We start from the raw sequence: 17,330 nt of genomic DNA, 5'->3' as shown, positions 1-17,330 counted from the left end.
TTTAAAATTGTCATAAGTAATGCCAGTGCTAAGATCGGCGCCAAACGCACATGCAAAATGGACATCAATTACCTGTTACGGAATCCACCTCTCCGCTTCCGTTATTCGTCTATTCGTGACGCCATTAGGTATTTGTGTGGAGTGGTACTGAACCGAGTAGTGGTTTGTTCAGTTGGTTGAGCATAGTGCTGTTATGTCTAGGTTTGACCCTAATCGCTCTTCTCCCCAACTTCCACATCACTACCAGGGCCCGGTTGTTCGAAAGCCGATTAACGTAATCCAGGATTAGCGTTAACATTTGTTTCATGTTTTCAACTTTTTGGTGAAAATTTCTTCTGTTTTTCACGATTGGCTTCTTATAATGTAAAGATTTGCCGAATATCAGCGTTGAACAGCATTTAGGAGTAGAGAAATAAACTCCTTGGTTAATTTTTGATCTGGGATTAGTGTTACCCGGCTTTTGAACAACCGGGCCCGCTAGTGATTCGGAATACAGACAATTAACGTCACAAAGTGTCCTCAAATGCTGCTTTTCAAGTAAAGATAAAGAGCTGGAACAAGGGTTCTGGAACAAGGCCATTTACCGTAACCTGAACATTAACATTAACGCTTACCCTTTGTTGGAAATCGGTAGCAAATGTTTAGACCGTCAATGACTTGAAGGGACCCTTCGTATTGGATATCAAAACTGGGTGTGCATCCAATTAGGTGCAATACAGCAGTTTATTGTTTATTATATGACTAGCTCCATGAGCGGGCAAAATGAACCAAATCCCGCGCTGTGATTGGCTACCCGAGCGGGTAAGATGGTGCTATACTGCCATCTCGGGATTACTCGGTTGGTCCCGCAAGATCAAAGATCATTTTTTGGTGTTTTATCCCATGTAATAAATCCTTTATTGACCAAGCTTGTTCGGTCAAGATGGCTAGATATTGGCCTTGTTCTTTTTTTGTGTGTTTATGAGATCTTGGCTTCGTCTCGGGCCATAAACACGCAAAAAAAGAACTTGGCCAATATCCAGCCATCTTGACCTCACGCTTGGTCAATAACCCATATGTACTACCGTGCAGGAAGTCGCGTGTTCGAACCCCAGTCGGACAAATACTCGGGTTTTGTAAGACGTTGAGGAGTAATTGCTGCCTTGCAGAACATAGACGTATGCCTCATCCCTCGACTTTAAAATGTTCCTAACCATTTCGGACGTTAAAGACTTCGCTAAGTTTTTGTTGGAAGTTGCAAAACCAACTCATAGCTCGCAAAGAGTAGGACACCATGTTCCCCATTTGGTGGTCCGCAGTCTGTTCTCTTTAGTGTACCATGGTTAGCTTGATCATTGTTTAAGGTCTGTTACATGTTAAGGTCTGTTACGAGCCTAATGGCCCAGCAGGCCGGCGCTTATCTCCAGCAAGAGAAAATGAGGGGACAGAGAAGGAGGCTCCCGGTCCAGCCCTTGGGATATGTGATGTCCACGAAAGTTATTTTTAGACGAGCGGAAGTCTTCCGAGACGTCCGCATGCAGGCCAACCTCGGTCCGATGTTTGAAAGAAAATATATATTCATCAGCCTTCCACGTGCGCCATCATTTTCTCTTTTCACTAAGAACCTGAGAGCGGGGCAAGACTGCATGCGGACGTCTCAGAAGACAGACTTCCGCTAGAACAAAGCATTCTGCTCGTCTAAAAATAACTTTCGTGGACATAACATATCCCGGCCAACGCCTTGAGCCTCCCTCTCTGTCCCCTCATTTTCTCTTGTCTCCAGTTACTGTAGCATGAAGCGACTTGAAGTATTTCTACTCCCCCCTGGATGGGATGCTAGTCCATCGCAGGGTTACCCCCAGCATTAAATTTACCGGTACCCAATTATACACCTGGGCCCGGTTGTTCAAAAGCCGATTATAAATTAACCAAGGAGTTTATTTCTGTACTCCCACATCAGTGCTGCTCAACGCTGATAGTCGGCAAAAATTTACATTAGAAGAAATCAAGCTTGAAAAACAAAAATAACCAAAAGAAACTTTCACCAAAAAGTTGAAAACATGAAACAAAAGTTTACGCTTTCGAACAACCGGGCTCTGGGCAAAGAGAGGCACTGTGAGAGTAAAGGGTCTTGCCCAAGAACACAACGCAATGACCAAGCCAGGTCTCGAACCCGGACCGCTCGATCCGGAGTGGAGATCCAGCACGCTAATCGTAAGGCCACCGCGCTTCCCTAGTGACATGTTGGGCACCAGGTTTTCACTGCGTTCTTTCTATTTCTACGTATTATTATTAATTAACGCTTATTAATTAATGTTTAAATTTGGTGATTTTTTTAGTCTTGCCTGGTCATGTTCATTCCATCGTTATTAGATGGTCTTTGAGACCTATTTTTCATTCGAATAACCGAGATCTAAAAGCCAACCTCTTAGCACTGGTAAGGTATCCCAAGGGGGCGCTGTACGTTGGGAACCTTTATCGAGTTCAAGATAAATTGGTTCTTGAAGAATCCGAATTGTGCTAGAGAATTTCGACACTCACCGAAAGACACGGCAAGGGCAACCGATTGTTTGACCAGCAGTACTTTTCCGTTAGATACCTGTGGCAGACCACGTTTAAAAATGCCTTGAATGTCGTCTTAGTCAGATATGGCAATAGACCTCTTTACAGTTGTGTGCTTAGTTACCGGGCCTTAAAATGAAAGTGAGGTTCGTGTTTACCTTGTTATGATACAGACCTCCCTCCTTTTCTTATGTTAATAATGTTGTTGTCATGCTAATAAGTAAGAATTTACATAAGAAAGACAGTGAGGTTTCTATCAAAACAAGGTCAACTCCAGCCTCACTTTCATTCATAGGCCAGGTAACTGGGCACACAACTGTAAAATGGTTTATTAGCCATGTGCTTGTCACGAAGCTCTTGATGTTAGTGTAGTTCGTGTCGAGCTTAGTTTAGGTCTCCTTCTATCAGTATTGATACTGTATTGTGTTAGTTTACTTGCTTTAAGTTTTGGCAGGGTTCTGGATAGAAGATGAGGGTTTCGGAATCCCTCAAAACAAGAGGCATTGGAATGAGAAGCTAAATAATTGGCAAAATGTGCAAAACTAATATAGTTGGCTTTCAACTCATGTTTTCTATTATCGATACATGTACGTATCCACGCAGTAAGGAAAACTACAAAATTGAGACAATGTTGTCGTCTCAACCGGAATCATAAAGCAAGATCACAATTATGTGTTGACCTTGCGGCGGAGAAAAGTTTAAAAAAGGACAAAGTCTTGGACTATGATACCTGGAGTATCATTGACCAGATAGCGAGTCCGGCAGATTGGCAAAGTCCAACTTGATACCGGAGCTAGCTACTATCTGAATAACCTTTCCATTAGTGAGTTCATCATGAATCGAACATGTGCGAAGTTTCTAGAACTAAGAACTTTTCGGTGCTGAGTTATTTGTGCCATCCTGAACCATCTTAAGATTTGCATTCATGTTTATTATCCGAATAAGCTGTGCTGTTGGATCGAACCCTGTCACTCTGAGTACTTGGAGTCGGTCTCTTGTCACTCAACTGATGATTTCCCGAATGTTCTTACCGACGCAAGGCTGTCTCGTAGAGAATTCTTATTAGGGAGTTTAAGCAAAGACGACGGTTACGGCAACGACATCGCCACAAAGCAAGAATCATATTATTGGTTAAAAAATGAAAAACTGTTATCTTGCTGTACATGCAGCACGAATTTCCGTGCATTTCTTTGCCGTACTCCACAAAACAACAACGTGAAATCATCAAATTTTAGGTTTGAACGACCACCTGAGCATATAACGATGGACTATTCATTTTGTAAGTTTACTTTAAAACCGTTCGTACCCATCCAGTTACAGAATAGTTTGCCCGTATTGTGCAAGGCAAGGTAAGCAAGACGGAATAATCCCGAAATACTTGCGATAGTGCTACGTTATATTTTGGAGTGATGTTTTCGTTGACGTTGCCCGGTTGTCCTTGCTTAAACCCCCTTCTGGCTACCGATAAACGGTGATGGTTTGACGCGGTTTGCAACTGCGGGTTTTCTTCTCGTTAGCTGCAAATTGGAGTTCCTGTAATTGATTTTCAGAATTTCCTCCACTAAAGGCTTCGAGTTACCCCTCATCTCCTCATCTGCATCGCACCTGTTCATTCGTGCGATTGCCCATCATTGCATCAGTTCAGCTGCAAAGCTTCATAATGATTGAGTAACTTTAGATAATGTTCTTTTGAACATTTTTAATGGTTTATTACAGTAGACCATTTCCGAGTTCATGTCTGCCTCCTCTTCAAAGCGAGTCTAAGTGCAAAGTTTTTCTTATGAAATTTGTTAAGTAGAACTAATTACCATCGCAAAAACTTCGCACTTAGACTCACTTTGAAGAGGAGGCAGACACGAATTCGGAAATGGCCTATTCTGATGAATTTTAACTTCGGGAAAATTATGCATTTTTGAGGTTCTCTTTTAATTAGCGGACAATAAAAAAATCCCTGGGTAACTGTTAAGAGCACACACTCATTCAACTCATCATTAAAGGGTCTTAAAGGCGAGTGCGTAGAAATCAGAACTATCCAATGAGGAGCCGGTCGTGCATTCAAACAAATGCACTATTTTCACTTTTAAAGAGCAAAATCGAATCCGCAAGAGTCACTGATGGTACACATGTTACATCTACATAGTGAAAATATGGATTGGTTACATATTGTACAAGTCCTCCTAAAGCGCTATCTTACTACAAAGAAAACTAGTTCTGTTTTCAGCCAAATGAAGAGTTTTTACGTAATTTTAAGGACCGTGCCTACTATTGTTATTGCGCATATGTTCTGCGTATCTCGAGATACTCGGGTTTCCTATCGGTACAGGGATATTTTTGCGCGGTTTAAAACTATACGGAGAAAGTAGATCTTAGTAAGAAATCATGCATTTTTGAGAGATAATAAAGCTTCAATTTCAGAAAGAACGCCATAGATTGCTTTGTATTTAAAAGCTTTTTACAAATATTATTCATGAATTATCTTTGGAAAATGCGTGGTTACCCCCAATTTTCTTGTCGGATTTCAGTAACACTTGTTAAGATCAACATTTCCTGCATAATCATAAACCGGGGCGAAAATATCTTTGAATTAGTAGGCACCGTACCGTCCTCATGAGCGCTCTAGACCTATGCGTCTGCAGTGCTCTCTTTGATCACGAGGACTTTTAAAAACGTATGCGCGCGCAAAAAAAAAAAAATTGTTGTTTTTCCTCAGGATTGGCGATGTCCATCTTTTCATAATCCTTAATCCATGAGAAATTTCGCCTCAAATCGTCTTCGTACGCTTCCTCGTTCATCGCAAGATGAAGAATCCGCCATGGATAACTGTGTTCCTGTTTGTTGTGTGTGCCATGCTTCCACGGTGTCAGAGCGACGGGAATTCTCCCAACGCAAGCATTTCTTTGCGGTAAATTAACCTTACAAAAACCTGTCGACAATGTTTATACGGTTCACTTGAGCTTATTTTGTGCAGGTCGTCTTGTTTGACTGAAATCTGCGGGTGTTTGACGGTTTGTTAACTTGCTTAACACAGAGGAAACTCGAACGGCACTGGCTCAGATGCAAATGCGACGACAACTCCGCTTCCCGTTCTCACGACAGAAACTCCCCCCACAACGATCCAGCCGGCTGAAGAACCACCAGAATCTCCAGAGGTCGAAAAACAGAGCTCTATGACAATATTTTTCATTTTGCTGGTTGTAGGTATGACATCGGTGTTTTGTATTTCTTCTCTTGTAAAAAGATGTGAAAGTTTTTTTCATTGTTGGTGAAATTTAGCGCATCGATCAGCTAGCTGGCGAGGTGCAAAATTAACGGCCCAAAAACCACATTGTTAGGGTTTGCAATTTGAGATCAGGTATCTCTTCAGGGAAGTTTTTGATTGTCCATTTGAGAAATAGTAATTGTTTTTCTTTCAAACAATCCGGATTTATGGCATACCTGAGAGCAATGTGGAATATGTCGATACCCAGGAAGATACAGATATCCTGTCTTTAATTTGAATTTCGTTAAAGAAGAATTAGGGGTTGATCTCAAACTCGAAGACATAAGCCCGTTCACATCGAGTTGGTAAGAGATCATCGAAGCCCAGGCCTATCATTGTTCGACTTTCAAGGCACAATACGAAAGTTGAAATCCTACGGAAGAGAAAGATACTTAAACAGAACAAGAGGCCATATTATAATGTGCAAGTATTTAGGTAAAGATATCCCTCCGAACATCGTTGAGAAAGTATGGACTGATGATGGCGTTATCAGCTTGCGCCCCACACAACACACTTCGACCATTGAGCGCTTTACTACATGTACAATGGCTAAATGTCGTGAAATCGTTCAAAAATATTCTCCATCGTCAGCTGACTTCAGTTAAGTATTGACTCTGTACTATCACTTTTGTTTACTCTGAATATTGATATTTCAAATCTTGTTTTCCTTTGGATTTGGTTATTGTTATCTTTTCGTTCTCTGAATATTGATATTTCAAACCTTGTTCAATCTACTTTTGTTATTTTATTATTTTTATTATTTAGTCATATTCTCTACTCGTAGTTATAGGTACGTATTGTAATTCTATGCCTAGTACGTTTCCATGCACTGTCTGCAAATTTAATGTCCACAATAATCATAGAGCACTTTTCTGCAATAGCTGTCATAATTGGAAACATCTAAAATGTACATAAATTTACTCCTTTTACTAGACTTGAATACAGTGCTATGTCTAAATTGATTGACCACTGGTACTGTTCAATGCATCTTGCTAGTATCTTTCCATTCAATCATTTTGACAATGATATTGATTTCTTCTTTGTGGTGTTCACTTTCAATTCTCAAGGTGATTTTGATACTGATTTACATAAACAGAAGAATTTTAACCCCTTCTTTGATGACTCTGAGACATCTCATTTGGTATTGAATCCTAATCTTGATCCTGACTAACTTTTTCTCCACAAATTCAGAATTACTTTTAAATTATCTCTATCTAACGTCTACAGAATTTAATAAGATGCCTCCATTCCGATCCCCTCTGATACATTCACCTCACTTCATATTAACATCCGCAGTCTACCAAAACACTGTGAGAACTTATCAGAATTCCTTCTTACATTGAACAGGTCCTTCTGTGTCATTGCTGTTTCTGAAACCTGGTTAAATAGGTCTAATTTTTATTTATTCCATTTTCCAGGCTATCATTTTATCTCTAGTCACAGAGAACATAAAGTGGGTGGTGGGGTTGGACTTTATTATACAGTCTTATCTAGAATTCAAGCTTAGAACTGATCTCCAGTCTTCTAAGACTAATAATGCACTGTATGAATCAGTCCTTGTGGAAATTATACAACCGCATAGTAAGAATATCATTGTTGGCTGTTTCTACCGACCCCCTGATGCAATGGTTTCTGATTTTAACAACTGTCTTGAGGGCATCTTATCAGCAATCAGCTTTGACAATTAACTCTCTTATCTCATGGGTGATTTTAATATCAATATTCTTAACTCAATCTCATGATATCTAATAGTCTGTATCCTCTGATTTCTTCCTTAACTGCAACTCTGAATGATAATATTTTCACAAACAATCTTGAACAAAGTATGAGCAGTGGCATTCTCTACACTGATTTATCTGATCATCTCCCAATTTTCCAAGTCACTCTTCTAAAATTAGATGTTGAACCACTACACCAGAAGCGATTGGCACGCCTTGTTAACCCTACAACAATTGCAGCATTCAGATCTCGAGTGGAAACCACTGAGTGGTCTCAATTCTATAACTCTGACTCTACTAATAATTCCTATGATACATTCTCTAGCCTTTTTATGTGAGCATACCATAAGTCATTTCCACTTAAACCTTTATACCCTGAGTACCACTATCCTTCAAAACCCTTGTTTACAAAAGGTCTCTTTGTATCCTGTAACAGGAAGAATTTTCTCTATTTATATAAACAATTCCAAACAAACTGTATCTAACAAATCTAGATGATATCTAGATTAATTAATTTAACAAGTTGCCAGGAAAAAATATTTCATGATAAACTAATCTCTGTCAGCTCTGACCTGAGGAAGACTTGGTCAGTTATTAAGCAGATTATCGCTAAAAAGAAACCTGAACAACAATTCAGTAACATGAAAGACAGTTCAGGTATTTGTTCAGACCTGTTTTATACTGTAGCAACCAAATTTAACAATTTCTTTGCTAGCATACTGTAGGTCCACCTTTCATAAAGATTTTCTTGTTGGTCACTATGCCAATTGTTTCTTTCTCAATCCTACTACTCCTTCTGAGGTTTCTGACGTGATATTGGTCGCGTCAGATTGAATAAAATTGAAGTTTCTCGCATTTTTGTCCCATGTTCTTCTGGTGTTTTGACTTAATTTTGACCCCTCTGCCTTTTTGCAAATTTGTAATTGATGTCATGCATCTGTCCTGTTATTGATCATGAATTTCATCATAACATTGTCAAAGTAGTCTGCTGATACACTCAGCTACTTTGACAATGGTATGATGAAATTCATGATCAAACTGACATCAATTTGTGAAATAGACAGTTTTGATCTGTGTCAGGGGCCATGGAGTATGTTAGAAAGTGGGGGTTTAAGTTACAAAATCTTTGATCAACCCAAAAACAAAGGTTTGGGGGGGGGGGGGGGGGGGCTTCCTGTCCACGGCCCCTATGTGTTGAATCCAGTTGAAGAGTTAGCATTCATAAAGTTGCCACTGAGTTAATATTTTACCATGATCTCCAGGACCAATTCCTTTTCATTCCAATCTTGTTGTCTCCTGTGTCGGCTCAAAAGCATGAAAAAATAATGACAATATATAATTCTCTATTTCAGCTCTTTGTATCCTATTAATTCACTTTCTGCTAAAGACAAAATTCCATTATCTTCCAGAGAGTGTGGCCGTAGTTTTTTTGGGTGAGTTGTTTCCAGCATGTTTTCTTAAGACTTTATCAATCAGCTAAAGGATAGATTCTTAGAGCCAGCCTCGGAGCCTGCCGCATGGCGAGAGCTTCGTCATTTTGGCTACAAGTATAAGAGATAAGAGTGACTATTCAAATTCACTTCTTGCACTCTGACTGATCACTTAAATTTTTACATCCATTTCTTGTTCTCAAAGCTTTCTTGTGAGCTGATAGAGAGTCAGTGTATATTGTTTCAATTTGCAATAGTTAATTGTATCACGAATCCAAATTTTGTGCCATCCAGAGCTCACGTTTGATTGAAGATTTGTGAGTTTCTTTCAGCATTGACCAATCAGAGTGCTTGGTTTCTTTCCTCTTTTTGCATTATATTCAAACTGCATTTCTTTTAGACAATCAGAATGGAGAAAATTTTCCATTTTCCATTGTGCAATAGGAGGAATTGGAACTAACCGTCATGAAATTGAGTTTGAAAGTGAAAGATTTACCATTGTGTTCCGTCATTTTCATTGTCATTCTTTTTGTGCATCAAGTCATATTGTGAGTATGCAAAGCAATGGACTAAAAATGCATGCAGCATGTGCTGCATGATTGTTTTTTACATTAACCAATACTGCAATGTTATTGCTTTAAGTTGTTGCTGTTGCCATCAGTGTTGTTGTCATTCTTAAACTGTTTATTGCCTGTTTGAGCATCACTCACAATCATCATGGATCATGATGGAGGACTGTTGACGACGACCTGTGAGACAAAATTCTGTAAATGCTGTGGTGGCTGAGAATGCGTTAGCCTCGTGGTGTTGTTTAAATTTTGAACTCCACGTTAATTTTTATATTTGTGACAGCACACTAGATTGCATTAATTTTGTTCTGGTTCATTTCAGGAGCTTTGGTTGGCCTGATTATAAAAGCTTTGAGCCACTTCGATCTTGGGGATTGGCGGGTTGGTTGTTGTCCCATTATTTTTCATGATTGATCATATATTAGAGGAAAAAAAAATCATAGCAATGCTTTTATGTGAACTTTTTTTTTACAGAAAGAAGAGCACTTCAACCCAACTGCCTTTTTTCTCATTCTGCTGCCTCCAATAATTTTTGACTCTGGGTATTCTCTTCACAAGGTAATTTTTATTGCATTGCAAGTATTGAGCAGTTCATTGTGGTGCAGGGTTTGTGTGTATCTTCAAAATCCTTGAATGCTGAGAATCATTTCCAAGGCTTTGAAACACCTTAATATTTCTTTTGGTCTTTAGAAGTTTTTCCCAAGCAATATTGAATCACTTTTTGCTCAAGGACTCTCCTTTCTGTATGCGAAAGTTAAGGCCAGGGGACCCTTGGCTCATCGTGTTTATTTACATGTGGCTATGGTCAATGTTTACCCTATTTGTTAGTTGTAAGTCACACCTGGCTTTATGTCTAAATCTTCACCTTGCCACAATCATTTTGAAAGGGAAATGCAAATCATCTAAGTGTAAGTGGAGACCTTTTTCGCGAGAGGCCTTATAAACATCCTGAACAAAAATGGTACGAAATGTAGGTTTATTAATTATTCCTTTTCAAACTGATATAAAAATACAAAATAAATAATGTAAAGTTGATTATTGTTCTCTCCCTTTTTAGTTAGTCCTCACTACCCCCTCCCCCCAATATGTTCCTGACCAGTTAATCGTGGTGGCTGCATGTGAATATTAATTTTATCTTCTATTGTTGATAATATCTATCATCTATCTAGCAAAGTGAGTGAGTTAGTGAGAGATAATCAACAACATGTTCCTGGCTCGAGCAGTCATGAAATACCGGTATCCTGTTTATCATTTAAACGTTAACAAAATGTCAAATGGTTGTAAAAGATGTGTTTTATGTATGGTATCCATAGCCAAGGTGATCTTGTAACATAATGTGTTATTTTCACGCAATTTATCACAAGCGTGGCGATGTTATATGGGAGTGAGACATGGTGTCTGAGGGAAAATGAGGTAGCAATTTTGAGAAGGACTGAGAGAGCAATGGTGAGAGCAATGTGTGGTGCAAAACTGATGGAGAAAAAGAGGACAGAGGACCTGATGGAGATGTTGAGATTGAAGGAGACAGTGGTTCAGATGGCAAAGGCAAATGGAGTGAGATGGTACAGGCATATGTTGAGGAGGGATGATGGGCATGTTGTGAGAGAAGCATTGGAGTTAGAAGTGAAGGGCAAGAGGAAGCGAGGATGACCAAAGAAGACGTGGAAGACGCAAGTGGAGAAGGAGAGCAAGAGCGTTGGTTTGGGGAAAAAGGACGCTATGAAGCGAGCGAGATGGACAGTGGGAGTTAGAAAGATTGCTGACAAAGTGGGGTAAATCCGGCCACCCCCGTTTAAAGACCCTTTATCACTTACTGTGATGCACCGCGGCAAACAACCGAATCGTGGACCACGAAACCGCCATTATACGCGAATTATTGATTGGAAAGAAAATCCGTGTCCATCGTGTTGATTATTATTGGTTCTACGTCGTGTTTAAGTGTTTCCAAACTCTACAATTCTCTTCTGATAAGTTGACATTTCCTTGGATAATAGTAATCGAGTGATGCCGCGACCGAGCGGAAAGAAGAATTGGTCAAGGTTTGGTTGCGAGAATCAGTCTTCTCTCTGTGGACAAGCATTATGCACCTTACAGGATACGGCAGCAATACTCACAGAGAGTTTGCGGAGTTTCTCCTTCATCGTGAAACCTCCTTTTCGGCTCCGCAGGATGGCATTTCCAAGAAGAGGCGACGTGATGCACTGCAGTCGTCTTCAAATTTCATGGACCAAGTTCTCATTGCGTGAATGGGCAAATTATTTTGTGTCCTCGCACGGCTCGCTTCGCGACAGTGATTAAGCAAATAACAGACTTCAATAACTGTACTGTTAATGTCTTTGTTGCTGAAAAAATATTTGAAGTTTGTTCTGGCTTTGACAAAGTGGTAAAGAATTCTTTATGCGCAATTGAGCAATGTCCGTTACATCACTTACTCGAAACAGATTCCGCTGCGAGCGTTGGTCAAATTACTTTAGTAAATAAAATCTACACATAAACCTGCCCGTTTCACTGTGACTGTTCGTTTCAGATTTGAAAGCATAATTTGATCCGGTCAATGATAAAATCGATACCTTTCTGAATCATAGAATCGAAATGACTAACAAGTTGGCAATTTCAACGCAATACCGTACATCAATTACTTGGATCGCTTGAACTAGAAAGTTCTTGCTCTGACAATGTCTGGAAGATAAACACTGTTTTGTTTTCGGTAAGTCAGTTTCTCAAAGAATGACTCCGCTACGACCGTTGATCAAATAAAGTTAGTAAATAAAATCAGCACAAACCTGCCCGTTTCACCGTGACTGTTCGGTTGAGAGCATAACTTGATAATTTGATTCAGTCAATGACGAAATCCACATCTTCTGAATCGAAGTGACCAACAAGTTGGCATTTTTGAACATCATCAACGCAATATGACATCAATTAGTTGGATCGCTTGAACTGGATCGTTCTTGCTTTGTCGAGATCTGGAAAAGAAACCCTGTTTTGTTTTCGGTACATGAGTTTCTCAAAGAAGACTCCGCTGCGATTGTTGAGCGGATCGAGTCGAGTTCAGTAAATAAAATGTACACGCAAATCTTCCCAGTTCACAGACTGTTTTTGTTCAGTTTTCCAAAACTTTCTCCTCTCAAGATAAAATTGAAACCCTCTGAAAAGAGAAAAAAATGTGGATCGCAAAAGCGGGTAGTGGGTGACTGCTTTGCATTTCATAATAAACAAATCGTGGTGCATCATGGTAAGTGATAATGGGTCTTTAAGGGGATAAACCCGGATCAAAATTGGATTGATGATTCATGATGATTCAAATTTAAAACTGACAGGGTATTTAATTGGTGTTTATATCATACTTGAAGAGGTAAAGCTGATTGTCATCATTAGAATGACCATGTAGCTCAAATACTACCACAATAATTAAGACTCATCAGATCATGCACATGTACTCACTTTATCTTTCCTAGGGTAATTTCTTTGCCAATATAGGATCAATCGTAGTCTTTGCAGTGTTTGGGACAGCTGTGTCAGCAATTGTCATTGGAGGTGGTATATATCTATTGGGAAAGGTAAAGAATAATTGTTGAAAATTTTGGGAGCAATATTGGCGCAGTGGTTAGGTCTCTCAACTCCCACCAGTGTGGCCTGGATTTGTTTCCCAGACTTGGTGTCATAATATGGGTTGAGTTTGTTTGTTCTCTACTCCACTCTAAGAGGTTTTTCCTAGGGTACTCCGGTTTTCCGTTCCTGGAAAACCTCAAAAATCAACAGTCTATTTGATTTCAGATAATTTAATTTGATTTCTGTGTACAGTATTCCCAATTTAATAATGCTCAACACTAGTTAAAGAACTTTACACATTAATAAAGTTCAGTATGATTATCATTGAAATCAGGAGGTCATCTCTACAGCATTAATTTTGAGTCCTTATTTATTTTGCCTAATCCTTTTTTGTGGATTGTATTTATTACCTTTTTGTCAGGTAGCAGATGGTTCTAATGATTATTAGACGTAGATTCTTTCAATAAATCCCTTGACGCATTTGAGTTCTTTCTTTATTGTTAGGGTGGTGTTGCATTTCAGCTTGATTTAAGGGAGAGGTAAGCAGTGTGTGACATTTAATTTTGAGTGGATTCCTCATTGTAGGTTCAATTTGATTGAATGGTCATGTTCAGACCTTTCACCTCTCTTGGTTTTGGTCTCCAGGTGAGGTTCAAAAATCTTACAGTAGACAGTATCAAAAATCTTCAAATTCAGCTACTGAGGTTTCAAGGTGTAATGCATGCCTTGGAACAGGATAGGCTAGTTGCCTAGTTATGGGCGAAAGGACAACTAAAAAGTCAGGGTCCAAGGCAGGATTTGAACCTACAACTTCCATAACACTGGTTGGATGCTCTATCCATTGAGCTACAAAAACTCCTGGTGTGTAGGTTGTTTATCTAGGTTCTCAATGAACATTGGGGACCTTAAGATCTATGACAGTGACGGTCGACGAAAACGTCATCTCAAAATACAACTTGACTCTACCATAAGTCCTTCGCAATTATTCAGTCTTGTTCACGTCCTACAATAAGGGCAAAGTATCCTAAAAATAAATTGGTACAAGCAGTTTCAGAATTAAAACAGAATGAAAGATTCTCTGTTGCATGCTTATGTTATTGTCAAAACCTCACATTTAGTGATTTCACATTGTTGTTATGCAGAGTACTGCAAACCATACTTGCTAAAATCTGTGCTGCACATGCAGCACGATTATTTATGCTCTTTTAACCCATTGACCTCCAGGGGTTCCCCATTGACGAGTAAAATCGTCTGGCGTTAGACAGGGTAAAATACTAAGTCTGGCCGGTTTCGGCCGGTTTGCATGTCAATTTAACCAGTGATATTATTGTTTTGTGGCGTTGTCGTAGTTGTTACAGCCTTCATTAGGGAATTTAAGATCTACGACAGCGACGGTCGATGAAAACGTCATCTCAAAATATAACTTGGCTCTATCATAAGTCTTTTGCGATTATTTGGTCTCGTTCACGACCTACAATATCGGCAAAGTATCCTAAAAATAAATTGGTATGAGCGGTTTCAGAGTTAAAATAGATAATGAAGGATTCTCTGTTGCATGTTTACGTTGTCGTCAAAACCTAAAATTTGGTGATTTCACGTCGTCGTTATGCAGAGGACTGCTAAGATACTTGCTAAAATCCGTGCTGCACGTGCAGCAAGATTATTTATGCTCTTTTAACCAATGATATCACTGTTTTGAAGCGATTTCGTAGTCGAAGCCGTCGCCGTTTCTTAAATTCCCTATTTGTTCTTGAACTCCTTAATGTGTCCTGCTGGTCGTTGGGCTCTAGAGTGTAGCTCAGTGGGTAGAGCAGCTGGCCGGTGTTACAGTGGTCGTAGGTTCGAATCCTGCCTCAACTAGCCTATCATGTTAAAAAATTTATGGAATACAACTTGGATGTCCAGTTTTCAGATAGTTCGTGGTTGAGAGTTCGTAATATTTAACTTTCCTACTTTTAGGATATGCCAATATACGCTGTAGCTATTTCTTTGTAACTCAGTAATGCACAGTAGATTGATTTGTTGGTAGTATGGTTATCTGTTAAATTGAGATCTTTTGACAATATGTCATGCAACATTTTTCACAAATCCTGCCTAAAGGAATGATTGCTAAATTAATGACTGAGTTAGGCTAAGCTCATATATAGAGAGCCTTTGATTTAGGTGAGAGCATAAGCCTTCAACAAGTTGCATTAAAAAGATTAAATTGTTTCCTGTTCTTCGTTACAGCTTTGCATTTGGGTCACTGATCTCTGCAGTTGATCCAGTTGCAACACTTGCTATCTTCCATGCGTTAGATGTTGATCCAACTCTGAACATGTTGGTGTTTGGTGAAAGCATTCTCAATGATGCAGTCTCAATTGTCATGACAAAGTATGCTAATTGCCATGCATCTTGTTCTTTTTTATACATACATACATACATACATACATACATACATACATACATACATACATACATACATACATGCATGCATACATGTATACCCAGGATTGCAAGCAATATGGTGTGTGGATGTTAGCATTTGTGTTATCTCTAAGTCAAGGCTTTCAAAATTAACATGCTTTTCATCACTTACAATCCTGGACATATCTTCCTGTATACATGTACATGGATACAGTAACCTTGTATTATTTTTTGTCTTGCATTTGACTTTTTGTCTTAATAATTAAATTGTCCCTTTAGTATTTTGTCCCAGAATGTACTACATGTAAAACTGATATCTATTTTTTTTAAATTTTTGGCAGCACTATTCTTGAAATGGGCTCTGAAAGATATGCTGACAGCAGTTCATTTGAGACTTTCTTTTCTGCTGTGGGTAATTTTCTTGTGATGTTCTCTGGATCAGCTGCTATTGGAATTGTATTTGCTTTGACAAGTGCATTGATATCCTACTTATCAAAGCCAACATTCATTCAAATTAAAATTAACACTAAAGAGATGATAATAATTATAGACCTTATTCATAAATGGAGGTCAATTTATAATTCTTTTGTCGAAGTGCACATTAGGCTACCAAGCCTCGATACTATACAGGGAATTGAAAAGAATTCTTGCTCTAAAATGAGGCTTGGTAGGCTAATTTGCACGTGGACGAAAGAATTATAAATGTGACCGCCATTTATGAATAAGGTCTATTATTAGATATTAAGCATTCTTGATCAGTGAGCATGAATTACCGCGAGATAGCAAATGTGGCATTTTGTTTAAGTGGTATCATTACACCCTTACATTGGGTTTTTGTTTCTCTTTGTGGTAAAACGGTTCACAATTGTTTGGAAAGTATGTTAGTTAAGACTGTCACAGCTCACTTTCTTTCATCACACTTTCAGCCATTATCATAATGTGGTAATTTCAGTGGGGGTGGAAGTAAGATGTCTTTGAAGTTCTTCAGTTGCTCCGAAAAGCATGGTCTGTACCTTTTTAAATTCATCTACTGGACGTTGAGATTTCAAAGCCATCTTATTTACTACCATTGCAAGTATGCCACTATTTGTCACTGTCTTTGGGACCAGAACGTCTGAATAATAATTACCGTATGCTAGCTGAACATATTGAAGCTCCTCAGTTACTTTTAGTCCGCTTCACCTTTGCAGTAGAGAATTCAGACTGGTTTGTACCCCATTAAATGGCAAATTTATGTTGTCCTTGCAACTTGAGTCTTTCCTTGACAATTTTCACCTCTTAAAACATGTCGATCTGCGAACTACACCGTCTCTTGAGCTTGGTACTATGCTAATTTTCTCCTACGCTCCTTATGGCTTGGCAGAGGGTCTTAAGTTATCAGGTGAGTGATACATGCAGTCTCTTCAACTTGTATGGAATTTCATACATAGAATTCCAATTTATACGGTACGATTTTTGTCGCATAAATCACACCTACAACTCGCTACGATTGTTGTGTATGTCAGAAAACGCTGCAACAATCATAAGTCATGTACGCTTGTCGCATACATGTGGCCCCCCATACCATAATTGAATGTGACAAAAAATCGTGTCTTTAAATCATCCGTAACACTTATTTTTACTTCCATCATTCAAACTAACGATAAATTGGACATCTAGTGGTAATTTGGTTGGTTTAATGTAATCATAGGACCAATTTATCTTTTAAGTTTCAAGATTATCCAGCAAAACACACATTCTTTTTTAATCGGGGGCTGTAAGGGCCTGTTCACATGGAGGTTGAGGACTCTCCGTAGGTGAGGTACCCAGCTTTCCCATAGTACAAAAAAAAAGCCAGCCTTCACATGCAATATGA

At 39.0% G+C, this 17,330-nt stretch overlaps 1 protein-coding gene across 1 annotated transcript in view; it reads left to right on the top strand.

Annotated features, from left to right (window-relative positions):
• Positions 1 to 5,231: 5,231 nt before the first annotated feature.
• The window catches only part of LOC137994576 (sodium/hydrogen exchanger 8-like), a 19,817-nt gene continuing 7,718 nt past the window's right edge, over positions 5,232 to 17,330 (top strand). Inside the window, exons 1-10 of the mRNA XM_068840174.1 lie at positions 5,232 to 5,443; positions 5,570 to 5,739; positions 8,871 to 8,951; positions 9,840 to 9,898; positions 9,992 to 10,075; positions 12,976 to 13,077; positions 13,574 to 13,608; positions 15,299 to 15,442; positions 15,817 to 15,955; positions 16,751 to 16,856. Of these exons, the coding sequence (XP_068696275.1) occupies positions 5,340 to 5,443; positions 5,570 to 5,739; positions 8,871 to 8,951; positions 9,840 to 9,898; positions 9,992 to 10,075; positions 12,976 to 13,077; positions 13,574 to 13,608; positions 15,299 to 15,442; positions 15,817 to 15,955; positions 16,751 to 16,856 (1,024 nt within the window). The 5' untranslated portion in view covers positions 5,232 to 5,339. The remainder of the gene's footprint in view (positions 5,444 to 5,569; positions 5,740 to 8,870; positions 8,952 to 9,839; positions 9,899 to 9,991; positions 10,076 to 12,975; positions 13,078 to 13,573; positions 13,609 to 15,298; positions 15,443 to 15,816; positions 15,956 to 16,750; positions 16,857 to 17,330) is intronic.

The sequence above is a fragment of the Montipora foliosa genome, chromosome 1 (assembly GCF_036669935.1).
Source record: "Montipora foliosa isolate CH-2021 chromosome 1, ASM3666993v2, whole genome shotgun sequence".
Lineage (NCBI taxonomy): Eukaryota > Metazoa > Cnidaria > Anthozoa > Scleractinia > Acroporidae > Montipora > Montipora foliosa.
Note: the sequence above shows the minus strand (reverse complement) of the source record. Positions and strands in the feature narration are given on the sequence as shown.